This window comes from Prosopis cineraria, unplaced genomic scaffold (assembly GCF_029017545.1).
Source record: "Prosopis cineraria cultivar Desert tree isolate PC_DT_omini unplaced genomic scaffold, ASM2901754v1 PC3, whole genome shotgun sequence".
Classification (NCBI taxonomy): domain Eukaryota; kingdom Viridiplantae; phylum Streptophyta; class Magnoliopsida; order Fabales; family Fabaceae; genus Prosopis; species Prosopis cineraria.
Window position 1 is genome coordinate 2642699 of NW_026555334.1, and position 16674 is coordinate 2659372.

Here is a 16674-nt window from a genome sequence, read left to right on the forward strand (position 1 = left end):
GCATGGACATGGAACCAACATGAAAAGGGAAAGAAAAAGAGAGAAATTTCTCCAAAGTAACCAAGGCTAAATCTTCTAAAATCCTCCCTTTTAAGTTCAGTTCCATAGCCTCCTCTTTTTGGGATCTGAATTGAATTCAATGTACTTAATAATTTTTTAATATATTAGGAGAATTTAAATCCTTGATCTCTATCCACATTCCATCCCACCTTTATGAGCTGAACTTACCTTAAGTGACTTGTATGCATATTTAAGTATTGATGGATAAAACAATAAAGAACAAATATACAATAAATATGTATATATTTTAAAGTTATAAATTATAAATTATGAAATAAGTGTATATATATATATTGAATTAGAATGGTGGAATATTGATGGATATTGTTTTTTTATTTTGTAATTTTTAAAATTTAAAAATGCATTTTTATATTATATAGTTATTTCTTTTTATTTTAAACGTATAGTATTTAAAAATATATTAATTTATTATTATATATATGATTTTTTGGAAAAAAATGGTGCAACTATTAAAGGGAAAATGATAATAAAATTCATCCAAAATATATAAATGATAATTTAATTTTTTAAAATGCCATAATTCCCTTACAATTTTTAGAGACCTTTCTGTCAGTAATAAATTTATATAAATTATTAAATTATCTTTGTTAAAAATAAATAATTCATAAATTTTATTTAAATATTTATAATTTTTTTTCTTATATTTGTAATAATGTAACAGTAAATTATAACTTTACATATTAAATTTTTTATTATTTGCTGTTACATTATTGTGAATCTAAGAAAAAAAGTTGTGAATATTTAAAAAAAATTTATAAATTATTTATTTTCAACAAGGGTAATTTAATAATTTATATAAATTCATTAATGATAAAAAGATAATTAAAGATTTTAAAAAAATTATGATATTTTAAAAGATTAAATTATCATTTATATATTTGAGATTTTATTATTTTTTTTTACTATTAAACTATAAAGCTGTGTTTTTCAACAGGTTTAATAATCAATTTTTTTAACATTGGATATTATAATTTTTACTTTTTAAATTTGCGGATGTGAATATTGTATGACATTTTAATTAATGAAGTGAAGTGGAAATATTTGTTTAATGTTTATACAAGCTTGTGTATAACTCCGATTCGTGAAGTCAAAGGTTGTCGCATATCATTCATTATTAGTTATCTTCTCAGTCCTGTAACTTTTTTTCTTCCGAGCTTTTATAGTTTTTCAGGAAAACTTGTTCATGAGTTCGCAACTTGATGCATAAACAGAAGAAAGAATATTTGCGAAGAGGCTCTCTCTCTCTCTCTCTCTCTCTCTCTCGATCATCCATGGAAGCCACAGAGTCGCTAGTAAGTACAACGACCGCGAAACTTAAGCTAGCGGCTCTTCAATGGCTCGAGGGTTTCAAGGAGGCTTGTTGTCTTCATCGCGTTGTAATTCTCTGCTTCAGGTCCTTCCCTTTCTCATCTGTCCTCTTTTGCATTATTCTGTCTCGGCTTTCCCTCTACTTTCTGTTTTGTTTCCCAGAAACCCAGAGTAAAAATTAAAACAATTTTCATTATTTTGTATTCTACATTAATCTGGGTTGGAAAGTTTGTTTTGTCAGTTGCGTGTTTCTGTGATCTATTCAATTTGATTTATGCTGTAGAGCCCATGTCATTATACAGTTGGGTTATTTCTTTTCTTTGCTTTCTCTACTATCAAACAGAGCTCTGATCGGATAATGTTTATTTGATTTCTGCTTTACTTCTTAATTTCTGACACAGGTCTAGAAAGCTTTTGGTGCGAACCGGGCAGTGCTTTCTCTTAAATGGTTTTATTTTCTTAGGAAGGTAATTTCTCTTTGCCTCGACCAACAATGTGACTAAATGCATATTTTCAGTTTTCACAATGCATATTCAAATTTAGTTCCAGTTAATCTGTTAGTGATAAATCTGAAGATGTTATTCCGGTTAACTATCAAGAATTGAACTTTTACATTATCAGCAAAAAACTACTGTCATTCATGTTGCAAGTGGTATTTTGCCTTTTGCAATGCTAATGTTCATTAAATTAGAGTAGTTGAGGTGCTAAGCATTGTAGTAAAAAGATGGTGAGTCAATTTGTTTTAGGATGGTTATGTTCCTCCTCTGTTCCATGTTAAATTAGATGAAAGTCTAATTTACATGATAAGTGATATATTGAAGCTGCTAATTATGCATATACTTTATATTATAACAGTTTGAACTTTGCTGGAGCTTCCAAGGAATCAGTTTATCTCTATATAATTGTATTCATTGGATAACTAAGTGATTTGTGGTCATTGACTAATTGTTGTTGAGATAACTGACTGTATGAGGATTTCTCTTGTCTCGAGTTGATATTTTCCTTGCAACTTCAAGTGTGTTTATTGTAAGAGGCAGGTAGATTCTTGTGTTTGGAAGAAGTTTCTATCCATCTACCTCCATATTACATTTGGTGCTGTTCCTTCTTGACATTCTCTTTCTTTCCTCTCAGTGAGTGAACAGTAGTCATGAGACGGGAAACAATGATAATTGTGGGAATAGAGAGGTTTTAAATTTTATGATTAAAAAAGCATGACAGGTGTTTTGTGTGTGTGTCAATTAATATGAGGAATTGTTATGACTAGTAAATAGATGAACTTAAATTTTTACTATTAATGATATTCTGTTAGGCCTATATTTATATCCGGTCCCAAGCCCGGGTAAAGGAGGAGGGTTGTGTTAGGCCATCAACAGCCAACGTAAAACTTTGTTGAATCTATTATGAACATGGACAATAGATGTTATAATGTTCCGACCCCACCTAGTGGGATAAAGGCTTCTTATTGTTGTTGTTGTTGTTGTTGTTGTTGTTGTTGTAATGATATTCTGTTATACAATACTTTTTTCCTGGCTATCACTTGTTGGTTGACGCCTACATGCTTTAGGTGTTAGTGGATTATATAGTCTTGTCTATTATTCTATTGAATAATTTGAACATCTTCAAATCTCTGTACAGTTTATCCATCCTGAACTCAGTTGTCATCCCGACATTGCAGTGGATATTACCTGATCGATGCTCGCAATTTGGTTCTCATAAACTGTGCAACTTTGGTGGCACTTTGAAATTTTATTCCTTCTTGCGTCTTGGACTCATTCATTTCTTTTATGTAAGTATGTAGTTACAATCATCAGACACTGATGTTCACATTTTTTTTCCTTGAAAAATACAAGCCTTGTGGCATCTTTAAAGGAATTTTGTGTTATTTAGCTAGATTTTCTTTGTTACTTGTGTGTTTATGCAAAATTTGTTTTTTTGATCATTTCAAGCTAGCTGTATACTTACCAAGAGGCTTCTTGAGTGTTATTGATGAAACGTTCAAGATGCCTGTCTATATTTATTTGAAGCTGTGATTTTCTGAATATTGGATCTCATGTTAACCTGCATGTGATTGTTCCCTACAGGTCTTTTGGTTTTACCCGTTATATGTGTTCAGCATAGTTTTAAGCGCCATCTGGTAATATTATCCTTCGAAGCTTACATCCTCTTGCATCTTTTGTTCTGGTTTGCTGTTGCTAGTTGTCAAGTTATTTGGTACTTGTGTTTTTCTCTATAAATAAGGAATTGAATTTTGATAAACTGAGCAGAAAAGTGCAGTTAGGAAGAAGATATAAACAGAATAGGTAGAATACCACTAATCAATTAAAACCCTCCAATACCCTTTGACATTAATATACAATCCTTAACTCTCAACTCAATTTTTGTTGTACATTGAAGCAATCCTTGGAAACTCTCTCAGCTTCAGTCATTGACATCAAACTGCAGCTAACAGCACACATTTCCATTTCCGTGATACTTTTTGTTTCTTCTCCTTCTAAAACCGCTAATTAATAACAAAGAATGTCTTTAACTTCTGTGACGTGGTCCAACTTTAATGAAGATGCCTTATACTTTACTATCCTTCCATTTGAAATTAGAACTTGAGAAGTAGATCTTCTGTCACAGTTCAGACTAGGTGCTTGAAAAAATTTGAATAGCAAGAATAAATGTTTCAATGCTAGAATGATGGCAGGACCAAGAATTTAAATTCTTCAAAATTCAGTTTGACTATTTCAAGAGTTGATCAAGTCAACCCAGATACTTAAAGAATGTTTTGCTTTTAGGTACAATGACATTGCCAAGTATGGGTATGATGCAGTGGGTAGATCCAAGTCTACCGTAGAGGAAAGCTCAAGCCACACTAAATCATCAGAGAAAGCAAATTCTTCTAACACAAAAAGGCTTTCTGGTTTGGGAGGGTAAGTATAGAATCCTGGAACCTTAATACTGTATTAAAGTGTGTTTTCAGTTTTTACTTATAAGTGATGGAAATTCTTTCTGTTTAAATCATGCATTGAATGGTTGAGCTCTACTGTATTTTCTTAATCCAGGGTCATCATTGGGGCTGGAGAGCAGGTCTATTCAATACTCCTTTTGAGTGTATTCTTCCTCAAGGTGACATAATTATTATCATTACACCCACACATATTTTTGTATTTGATTTTCCAAGTGTGCTGAGTATCTTTAAATGAGTTGACTTTTTTTTTTAATTCTTATTTGAATATTGATAAGAAAGTTATGTGCTCAGTGTCAGTATGCAATCAACTTGGTGTCGCCTTGTTATAGTTTTTCTGTTTGCATAATTAGCAATTTCTTGTTTTATATGCAGGTCTATGCTACAGGATTCATACCTCTTATAGGGAAGGTGCTCAATTTTTTACTTCTTTCCTGGCTGTATGCATATTACTGCTTCGAGTATGTTCTCTATAAAACATCTTTTCTAGATGTCTTCTCTCTGTTGTTGTGTATAAAATTATTTATGTTCTCCTTTTTTGTAAGCTTTTGCTAAATGAGATTTTCTTTTGCATCAGGTATAAATGGAGTTTTAATGAAGTGGCTTTGGACAAAAGGCTGGACTATTTTCAGTCCTCCTGGGCATTTTTTTCTGGTTTTGGTAATATAATTTTTTCATTTGGGAATTATCTTCAAGTTTGTTTACATTTTCACTTTATTGGGTATGCCTGTTTGGGTAACTAGAGAAAAATCAATCAGTTTCTCAAGAGATGATGGATTAAATCATAATTATGGCTTTAGGAAAGAAATTTTCAAATTGTCTATATATTCACTACTAGGAAGTAAAACCGGAGCCAGTCTTTGTAAAATGCTGGTACTGTTAGAGACAAGGTGAAGATATTGAAGTGTGTTGCTACTCGTCAGTTTTTGAATGTTTACAATTTATGCAACCTGTACATTAAATAGTTAATATTCTCGAAGTTTGTGAATAATAGTGATATGTATGTGAAATAAATTTTTTTTTTTTAGGAGTCTTGAATGCCTATACTGTGCTTACTTGGTTACTTAGATTTCAAATATCTTTGAAGAGGTGACAGTAATCAGTAAATTGTTGGGCTGCTTTTGAAAGGATATAATGTGTGACTGGGAGGGGATTGGAGTGGTTAAAAAGGAGAAAAAGGAGCAAAGATCGGGGATTTACTAAACTGCATAGAACATTGAACAGAATGCAATGCCAATCCATATGTCTTGTGACCTTGGTGGAATTAAAGGGGAAAATTATGCTATTTGTCCTCATAGTTTATGTCAGTTTTTTAAAGCAGATCTTTATACGTTAAAAATTTTAAAACGAATCCCTATATTACAACAGGGTTGCTGGGTTAATCCCTAAACTTCTTAACTGTTATTAATGGAGTCCCTAAAGATGATGACATGACATGACTCTCTTAGGTTGAGCAGTTATGCTGCCATGCGAATGCCTCTTCCATGGTTTCTTTAGTTGCAATGTTGAGGTGTGTATCCTCCTAACCAATGCACGTGCTACTTGTGTTCAATCTACCTTATTGACTCACTTGCATCTATATATGTATCTATATGTTGTCTCTGCATTTAAGAGTTCACATGACTAATTTTTCAACGTTGTCATGCCATGTCATTTTCTTAGGGCCCCATTGCTAATTGTTTAGAATTTAGGGATTAGCTTTGTAAGTACGTTATAAGATAGGGATGTGTTTGAAAGTTTTTAAACTGTAGGGACCGACCAACCTACTTACAAACTGTAAGGAGTAATGGAATAATATCCCCAAGTTCAACACTTTCCATGCTTTTCTGCTTTATTGTAACATAGCATTGCAATATGGTGAAAAAAATTCTCTGTTTCGTTTCATTTGTTTCCAGGAAGCCCCTGTGTCTTTGCTATATTTTTTTTCTCGCCTCTTGTCAGTTATGGGATTATGGCTATTCTCTTTCCTCTGGTATGTTTGACTTCCCTCCTTCCCAAAAAAAAAAAAGAAAAAAAAGTCTTCTCTTCCTACATTGAATTTTTTTATTGCATTTCTAATTTTCCTTTCCAGATTTTATATTATTAAGAATTAATGACAGTAGCTTTTGTTTTTCAGTTTGTTTTAACTGCAGCTGGGTCCAAGGTTGATCAAGAAATATTGTTGGAAAAAAGCAAATGGAGAGGCGTAAGAGTGGGCCGGCTTCCAATATTTTATATCTCAGATAAACTGTTGTAAGCTCTGCAACACTCATCTCTTTGCTCTAGAGACATGACACTTTCAAGCTTAACTACTTGGCTAACGACTTAAAAGGCATCAATCTGGTGATTAATGAAGTTTAATCTTCACAATAATAATTACGCGTTAATGCAATAATAATTTAAAATGCACCGAAGTATTGGTTATTCATCAACATTAAGCTTCCCGTGTCATTAATTAGTAGTCTCTCCCTTTTTATACTGCTTCTGAATAGCATGACATAATTAAGATGCAATCTTTCTAGCAAATAACAGACTTCCTAGCAAATTCTTTCAAGGTTGGTTTGTTATAATTAATATGCAAACCTTTTCTTTTTAAAGTTGTACTCCCTCTAATCCTTATTATAAGGCGCTTTCAACTACTTCATTGAAACCAAGAAATGACTGTTAACTTATTAAATATGTGTTGAACTGGAGGGGCAAAAAAAATTCAACTTTACCCCTGTTAAAAATAGAAAGAGAGAGATACACAATATATAATAGGTCTTAAAATTAAATTTACAACAGAAATAAAATTGGAAAATGATAATAAATAACCCTCCACATGCTTTATATTACGTGCCAAATAATCCTTGTCGAAGGTGCCCTGTAATAGGGATCGGAGGGAGTATATTTTTTATGCCAGCTGGAAGAACTATTTGGAATTATTGGGAGTATTTTTTTTTTTCCTACAAGGGCTTCCACATTTTCCTCGTTTTTTTCGAGGAAAAAAAAATTTAAGAGATCCTGGTTTGTAACGTCAAAACTCATTGAGAAGTTGCCTATTCTTGTTTAAGCTTGGCATGAAAACTTAAAATTTTGATGTGGGGGAATAAAGCATTGTTTTATTGAAAACATTACCTTACATGAGCCTCTTTGAGATAGTCATTATAAATTTGTTTAGTTTCTTACTATGGAAACCTAACTGTTTTACTAATTTGACCAAGTGTTTGTCAACTACTACAATACTCTAATGCTGACTCTTAATTAAAAGAGATCAGTTAATGAGAGTAATTTTTCAAGCATTGGCTGAAAGATAATTTGTCATATGTGAGCTATATTTTAGGAGTTCTGGTCACCTTGTCATAATGAAGAGTTGTTGTGGTCTGACCTTGAACCTTTTGTTTTTGGCCAGAACTAACTTTGAACCTTTGAATGTTTAAGTTCCTCCCCTGCAATGACTACAATGATTTGTCATGTGTGAGCTTTAATTCTGTTCACCTTGTCATGATGAAGAATTGTTGTGGTCTGACCTTGAACCTTTTTTTTTTGGCCAGAACTAACTTTGAACCTTTGAATGTTTAAGTTCCTCCCCTGCAATGGCTATAGTATTAGATTATTTTATATACGACGCAAAAGAAGAAGAAGAAGAAGATATATATATATATTTACTCGTTCGGGTCCAAAATATTTCTCTTACCTAATTTTGGTCTAGAATATAAGTAACTTGGTATTTGTAAATTATTTTTTTTTTCCATTTTACCCTATGTATTTATTAATTTAGATTCTTGTGTATGTGAATTTATAACCTTCTCGCCCATCATAAATTGGAATTATGAGTAAAAAGGGATAACAATATATATTTTCATGAGAATAAGGATTTTATTGATATGGGGATTATTGTTTAAAAGAGGCTTGTATTTTGGACTGGAGGGAGTATGTGATTAGATTGGCTAAATTCCAAATAAATTTTATGCTTATGGCAGTGTGATGAAATTCACAGAATTATTGCTAGCTGAGTTTTATAATGATCTTTATCATTTTAACCTGATTTTGCGTGTGCCTTGTTTGGCTCTTCTGTAGGATATGGATGCTATCTCGTCTCCCCTTTGGGAAAAAAGACCGGACAAGAGACAACAAAGCTCGATGATATGGTAGGAACACCATGATTTTGTCCAAAAGGTCTTGTTTATTACTTGATTGTGTTCTATGCTTTATCTGTTGTTGATTATTACTTTGTTTGCTATCTTGCAAGATGGTATTACTTGCATTGTGTGGGATGCGTTTTTTGTTATTGGCAAAGACCTTATTGTGGTCCTTAAAACTTGGCATGTTCATATGATTGAGCTTTATTCATGACAATTTTATTTTACAAATTTTGATGATCAAATATTCTAATTCATGTAAATGAAAACGAAAAATCACAGAGGACCCATATCATTGAGCTTTATTCATGGCAATTTTATTATACAAATTTTGATGATCAAATATTCAAACTTCCAAAGAGTCCCATGAAATGTACAAATAATCCTAAAGTCCCATGGACTTTAATTGTAATTAATTTGAAGTGTACATTTACTGAATGCCCTCCTTTAAAAATTAAACACTATCTCCCATGGTCATCGGCACCGGAGATCCGGTAACTGGTGGTGACAGCTCCAGTGACTGGCTGCTGAGGTGGCAGCAGCTCCAGCACCAGCAACCATGGGGAGATAATTTTTAATTTTTAAAGGAAAGTATTTTAGTAAATGTGTGCTAAAAATTATTTTCAGTTGAAATCTATGGGACTTCATGGTTATTTGTACATTTCATGGGATTCTTTACAAATTAGAATCCATATGTGGGACTTATGTGTGATTATCCTAAATAAAAATACTCGCCACTTTATTCATTTTTAGTTGGGACTTATGTGTGATTTTCCTAAATAAAAATACTTTCCACTTTATTCATTTTTAGTAATGAAGTCTTGTGTTTTAACGCAGCAGGTAAATACTTTATGACAAGTGGAAGGGTGACTGTTATATTTATTTATGCAGCTTCAAAAAGTTTTATTTATCTTTTGTTTAATGAGAAGAACTATCCTTCTCTGTACATATTCGTTGTAATTAAGGTTTATTTTTGTTACTCCATTAACAATGCTGAGATAGGGTGGGCCCCTCGTGCTGATGTGCACGCATCGACTCTGGCTGCCTTCTTTTTTATCTTGCAGATAGGCAAATTACTATGCAATGTAGGAGTTTTTGTGTTTGTGTATATCAAAAGAAGTCTTGCATTGCTCAAACATGAGGATGCCTTAATGCATATATATATAAAAAAAAAAAATGAGAATTTGTGCAAGTAAATGGGTTAAGAAGAAAATTGGGCGCACACATACAATAACGGACCAATATAGTTGAGATTTGGCCTTTTTTCTGTTTCTGAGTTAGATGCGGTGTTGGGCATTTTAATCACCATTCGTTATCTTTAATTTCAATGTTTAGAAACGGTTTTTATGATGGTCATTACGTCATAGTTAATCATCTTTGAATGTCATATTAAGCTCTCTTTATTTGCCTTTACACCGCCCATGGCTGTTGGGCCTATAATCATGTGCCCACAGATTGTTTGGTGGAACAACACTCTTTAATTGAGTCTTCTCTTCTTCCTCCTGACTTTTTTTTTATATATATTTATATTGTTTCGTCACCTTGGTTTCTTTAGGAAGGATTCGTTTAATTATGAAGATTTGTCACATTTGATTGGTGTGATGAAATAACTCTTCAGAACAATGTCTTCAAGCATGACTTGAACCGGTTTTTTCTAACATGCAATAGGGTGTTTTTGTATTTTGATGACCTTAGTTTTGGTGTAGATTAAATTTCATGTTCCTTTACATAAAAACACAAGGATTAAGAATTGAATAATATTCAAGGAGCTACCTCATCATCCCAACATTAATGTGCTTTTCAAGTCCAATTCTTTGCCTGTGGGTCCCACCATTTTGCACATGTGACGTCCAAGTCATAATCTTAATGACTCTCTCCCCCCCTCTCTCACACTGGCCCTCCTCTTCCACCAGGCTCGCTCTTGCTCCGTCTCATCAATATTCTTCTTCTTCTTTTTCTTTTTTTTTTCTTTTTTTATCTGTGAAACTAAAACACGCAGACGCAGTCATGTTAAAATTCACATAGCAACAGTCTCTTGTCATGCATGGCTTGTGTTTATAATGTCATCTAAACAGACTTCAGAAAGAAGAAAACAAGAGAAAGTGACGAAGAGAGTCATCAGATCAGAAACCAAACTTGGCTTCCTTTTTATACATAACATGAAATAACATACAAGTTGTGGAGACAATGAGTATCAAGGTACGTATACCTCATAATGGATGGGATAGCAAGTAGAAGAGGACCATAAAGATGAATTAGAGGCTTCGAACCAGTCTTGGGTTTGAAGAACTTCCAAAGGCAAAGCGGCAACATAGCTTCACGCATGCTTCCCAATGACTTCATCTCCCCTTCCTAGAATCCATGGCTGTATTTCCTCTCTCCTCTCTCTTCTTTAGTAAACTTAGCCTAGTTTTCACAACTCTTGACAAGTCGGGATCCCATCACTTTCTTTCATTTTCTTCTCTTTCCCCTCAACTCCCAACCATTATTATTTACAGATAAACCACTTTTTCTCCACAATTCTAGTACACACACACACACACACACACACACACACACAAAAGCACATTAGCCCAACGCATGCGGGCGTTCTATTGTTGATAAATATAGTAGAGAGATGAGGGGAGAGAGTAATCATCCATTGTTGAAGGAACTTCTTGTGACCCTTCATTGCTTCGTCCGTAGTAATGTCTCTCTCCGACCTTTGTTTCTTGTCCTTCATTGCCTCTGCACAGAGCCTGCAAATCCAATGACCTTGGTATATCTCTCACACACCACTGATCGACATATGCCATTGTACCTTCCTCCATCAGTTCGCAACACAGTAGTATTCTATTTGTACTCTTTCTGCCTTCTGAAATGTCTCCATAATTTACTGTTCAATTAACCATAAACAACACACTCTACTATGGTAATTAGAGGATAATCATTACTTTATCACTAAGAAGCACCGATACAGGTACGAGTATCGGGTACGATACGATACGATACGCGGACACGGCTATTTTTCAAAATTTTAGGATACGGGTACGGCTATATAAATAATTAAATATTAAATATTTGGATGTCTAAAAACATAATTTCAAGATGTCTAATGCCATAACAAAATATAATACAATAAATAGTCAAGCACTGAAACACTATCAAGTGGCAAAAGATAATTATCAACTTAAAGTAATTCTAATCTTCCTCATCTTCATTGACACCACCACTTTCTCCTATAAGTTCTCTCTCCAAAATTGGCTCATCTAGAGATAAACTTGCAACTTCAAGATTTTCAACATCATCAATTTCCCAACAATCTCCACTAATATCCCACAATTTACTTTCTCCAGTAGAATACTTCTCACTCTTTCTTGAAAGAAGACGAAGATTTGAATGAACAAAAACTAAGTTCTCTGCTCTTTTTGGAAGTATCTTATTTCTCTTTAGTGAATGAACAAAAGAGTAAGTGCTCCAATTTCTTTCACAACAAGATGATGAGCATGGTTGATTGAGAAGTTTCAATGCAGTCCCTTGAAGTTTAGGAGCATCAGCACCATGATTGCTCCACCAAGCCTTAGGCTCTAATACCCATCTATCTTGTATGGAATCAACAAAAGAGAACTCATCTGAACATCCAGAAAATTTTGAAAATTCATTCATAACCAATTTCCCCTCTTCTTCATCTGGAAACATCCTTCTAATGCACTTTTTCCTCTCAGTTGATATTTTAGCATCTCTATGTGGAGAGACTCTATTTAGTCCACCTTCAAGCCATTGTGTTGTATAATACCTACAATAATATAATAACATTAATTGGAGTTGTGATGTAAAAATGATAAAGAAAAGAATTTCATGATAAAAAATAAGAATAACACACCTAGGATTCAGTGAGTGGGCAAGACAATTTAGTGGAGTGGCACTCTTTGTCCATCAATCAATGATGATGTTATAAACAACTTCATAAAATGAAGAGTACTCAGAAAGTGATTTTCTCTCATGCTTATAAATTGATTCCTTGATTTGCTCTATCATTGAATCCCACATCTCATAAATCAAATGAAGTGTGGGTCTATTTGTGTCAGCAAATCTCAACATATCATAAATTGGTTTAGTGAAAGAGAGAATATAATCAACCTTCTCCCACCAAAGATCATTAAGAATTATGTCCTTCACAGTAGCAGCCTTTCCAACATCATCATCTCTATAAGCATTCCATTCTTCACCAATAACCAGTGTACGAAGAGAAGTTTTGATAAGTTTGAATCTCTTCAACATCACAATTGTTGATGCAAATCTTGTTTCGGCTATTGCAAGCAATTTTAATGGCACGAATTCATTAAACATGGCCAATCTCATAGAATGATTCATGATAAATGTTCGGATAAAGACTGCATCATCCCTCACCTCAGTGATCCAACAGCATTCTCCATAAACAATTTCATTTGCCTCTGTATTTTTTGTTGCACATATATTCTTCAAGGCAAGATTAAGTGTATGCACCACACATGGTGTCCAAAAGATGTGAGGATAATTACTTGAATAACTTTATGAGGCCCCACTTCTTCAACCACTTTCTTTATCAAGTCAGCCATGTAAAATCTATCTTTATACTCACTAGTTACATCAATTGCCTTCAAAAACATGGGACTTCCATCACTTACAGCCATAAAATTAATTAATGGCCTTCTTTGTACATCTGTCTAACCATCCGTAACTATACTTACCCCCTTATGATTCCAAGTCCCTTTAATTGATTCAAGTTGCTTTTCAACATTGGCCCTTTCTTTTTGCAACAAAGTAGACCTTAGTGCATTATAACCAGGAGGTTTAAAACCAGGAATTACATTGTTGGCAGCATATTGAAATGCACTTATAAAATATGGGTTACGTGCCAAATTGAAAGACAAGCTAGCCGAATAGAACATTCTAGCAATTTCAGCAGTTAAATTATCTCTAGCTCCTTGTTGGAAAGCTCTTTCTATTGTATTTATTGCCCTCCTTTTTCCCTGATTGTGTTCACTTTGAATAGGGGTAGAACCCCTTTCACATAAAGGAGACAAGCTCTCAGTTGGAGTTGGCAATGGCACATGTCTTGGTTTTGTTCTATTTTCAGCCTCCTCTTGAGCTTTTCGCATTTCACCTAAACAACTATCATCAACTTTCGGGCATATAGCAATACCCTTTCCAGAGATCCTCAACAAATGAAATTTAACTCTAAAATAAGAGCCATTATATTGGTTATTACAATAGTTACACTTCCAACTTCTATTTCCACCATCCCCTTCATTTTCTTGAGGAACCAAAGTTACATAAGCCCATAAAGGAGTACTCTCTTTCTGTCTTTTATTACTAGATTGAAATTGAGAATTCACACTTCCTGAACTACTACCGGGTCTAGAATTAGAAGCCATTGCAGGTTTAATTTTAAACAATATCCTGCAATTTTAACAAAAAGAGAGCTAATAAAAATTTAAAATAAATCAATGTTTAATTCAACAAAATAATCTATCTAAATAAAAAAAAATTAAATCAGTAATTCAGTATTAAATTTGAAAACTAATCAATTGCTCTGGCTCTCTCTCGGTTCAGCAGTGAGCAAATTATCCAATAATGCAATAATAAGAAATTCGAAATCAGCAGCCAAATCTGATAGATACATAAAGAATGAGAGGCAGCGCATCGAAGAATGACCATACATGAAGAACTGAACAAATTACCAAGATTGAAGCTGAAGAACGATGGTGAGGCAGAGGCAGAGCAGACGGTCGAAGACGCTGAGGCAGAGCAGACAGTCAAATACGAAGACTCAGGCAGAGCAGACGGCGAGGCAGTGTGAATAAACGTGAGAGATGAAGAACGAGAACGACCAACACAGGCAGTGAAGCTACAGAGCAGAAAACACGAGAAGGGGGTCGATTGGAGCTGAAAATGTTAGGGCATCGGATTTCTGGAGCTGGGACTGAGTTAAAAGAAGTGAAAAACGCAGAGTGTCAACCCGCATCTGCCCGCGTCCACCGGAAACTGGGAAAAGGGACACGCTGTTCCCCAGTCCTGAACGCGTGTCTGTGTCGGATACGTATCCGACACGGACACGCCGGCCATTTTGGCGTGTCGGTGCTTCTGAGCTTTACCATGATAAAAAGGACTCAATTATAGTTGAAAATAGCTAACTCCAGTAGAAACGAAAAAAACTTAGCTTAATAGTCTACTATAATTAATATGATTTGACTTATATAAATAAAATCACTTAATAAACCCTATCATGGTATAAAAGATTCTACCATAATAAAATAGCTTTAAACCAAGTTAAATAAGCTTTATTACAATAGAAAAGATTAAACTAATATAGTAAAGAATTATTATGGTAGAAAAGTTTGAAAAATACTTTCTAAAATAGAAATCCTTTACAAATTTGGAATTTCAAGTTTAATATATTCAATTCAAAGTCAAACAAATCACTAAATCAATTACCATCATAGTTTAAAAGCGTTTGGAAGTATAGGAAACCAATAGGATTTGAGAACCATTTAAAACATGGGTAAAAGGATCATTTCTAGCAAACAAACACATCTGTCATGGCTAATTGAGCTCTCAATGAAGCTAATGACACATAAGACATTTGTTGCGGCCAAGCCAATTGTGCACCGTGGCTTGTTATGTGGCGCACAGTATAAAATTGATGATAGCTTTTCTACTTTCACACAAGATTCGAGGGGCTAATTTTTGGCACACCTTAAATCTTCATTTGATGTTCAATTGAGATGATTTAGGTGTTTATAAAAAGTTTATTTAGTCAACTAGCTAATGACACTTGTTTTATTTCCAAATAATGTCACGTCACAAACTTAAATACCTAGAATCTAAACAATAACTTTTTCACACTTTTCACATTAGTAGGTATCCTAATTCACCATCAAATACCAAAAGCTTACAATAACTCATATACTATATTCAATAGACTTAAGATAACCTGCACAATGTACCACATATATAATTCACTATAAATATCAAATTGTCCCTCAACCTTAACTTTTCGACATAATCCAAGGGGGAGGTTTCTAAATCATTTTTCCTTAAATCCATCTAGTATTTATCAAAATAATCATACATATTTGCACCAATATTTTGGCCCAGTCCAAATAAAATTTACTTGACATAAAACCTTGGACCTAAAATACAACCAATCACGAGTTCAATGCATATAGTGCTAGTATGACAAAATGGTAGACCTAGTTGGCAACATATGATTCAAATTACTCATAATATAATCCAAAATAAATATAAAGGAATTACAAAAATGACTCTAATCCTTTGCCTCTGATGCCTCCCCTTTGCTCCCGACAGAGTTATAACCTATAATATGTTAATAGAAGGGTGAGTGGAACAACTAAGTAATTAAGATACATTAAATCAAGAACATGGAAGTACAATTAATAATAGGCATGCAAAGTGAGCAAATGGTATAGAGACACAAGGATCATAATTTGCTCCTCAAATTGGGCCTAAATGACCCAATACACCTTCAAGCTCGGCCCCAAGGCCATCAACAAGTCCAATTGATCTATTAATCATCTCTAACCATTCTTGATTCAATTCATACATAAATTCACTCATTTACCCTTCATTACCTTGATTAACCAATGGTTCAAAAGTTAGGATGTTACACCTTTATCGCTAATGCTTGTGTCTAGTCCTAATAGATTGAAGCTGAGTTAGGCTCCATTGCTTCAAAGCTCAAGCCTTCAAGTTTGGAAGAGTGGATGGCATGGGCACCCTTGAACTAGAAGAATAGGCACTTCTTAACCATGAGTATGAGCTTCATTTGATTTGTTGTACCCTCTTTGTGGGAAAGGAAGAAGAACTCAGTGTGGGAAAGCACTATAAAAAAAATCAAATTATTAGTGCAAATTTCATTGCTAAACTAGTTAGCAGTCGAATAATTCTGTTAGTAAAAAAACTGCCACTAATTCATTAGTCATGAAATTTGCAATTCCTCAACTAATTAATTCTGTCACTAATTTTGGGAATATCTTATTTCAATTTAGCAATGAAAATCAAATCTCTTCACTATCTATCACAAAATAACAATAGATTAGTGATGAAAATTTTGTCACAAATTTCTAATGGATTAATGACGGAATTTCTATAACAATTCCAACGCTTGTTTTTTAAAAAACTTCATGCATATCTTTTATTTGTATATAGTGGAAAAACATTTGTTGTAAATCCATCGTTAATTTTTTTTAAAAT

At 33.6% G+C, this 16674-nt stretch overlaps 1 protein-coding gene across 4 annotated transcripts; it reads left to right on the forward strand.

The window, feature by feature from the left end:
- Window positions 1-1197: 1197 nt before the first annotated feature.
- LOC129304390 (protein EI24 homolog) lies at window positions 1198-9575 on the forward strand. 4 transcript variants are annotated; one of them, XM_054944025.1, is made up of 12 exons: window positions 1200-1474; window positions 1791-1856; window positions 3025-3175; window positions 3471-3523; window positions 4170-4304; window positions 4437-4500; window positions 4715-4800; window positions 4917-4999; window positions 6235-6311; window positions 6456-6571; window positions 8378-8476; window positions 9280-9575. In XM_054944025.1, the coding sequence occupies exons 1-11, from the start codon at window positions 1281-1283 to the stop codon at window positions 8442-8444; spliced, it is 1092 nt and encodes a 363-aa protein (XP_054800000.1). In that variant the 5' UTR covers window positions 1200-1280; the 3' UTR covers window positions 8445-8476; window positions 9280-9575. The 4 variants fall into 4 exon arrangements, 3 of the variants coding, with proteins under 3 accessions (XP_054800000.1, XP_054799998.1, XP_054799999.1); XM_054944023.1 differs by having other exon boundaries at window positions 1201-1474; window positions 8378-8448; window positions 9277-9575; XM_054944024.1 differs by having other exon boundaries at window positions 1201-1474; window positions 8378-8448.
- Window positions 9576-16674: the final 7099 nt, after the last annotated feature.

Coding starts and splice junctions, on each gene's coding strand:
- LOC129304390 (XM_054944025.1), top strand. CDS start 1,281: ATGCATAAACAGAAGAAAGAATATTTGCGAAGAGGCTCTCTCTCTCTC. Junction 1,857..3,024: donor GGTTTTATTTTCTTAGGAAG/GTAATTTCTCTT, acceptor ATCTCTGTACAG/TTTATCCATCCTGAACTCAG. Junction 3,524..4,169: donor ATAGTTTTAAGCGCCATCTG/GTAATATTATCC, acceptor TTTTGCTTTTAG/GTACAATGACATTGCCAAGT.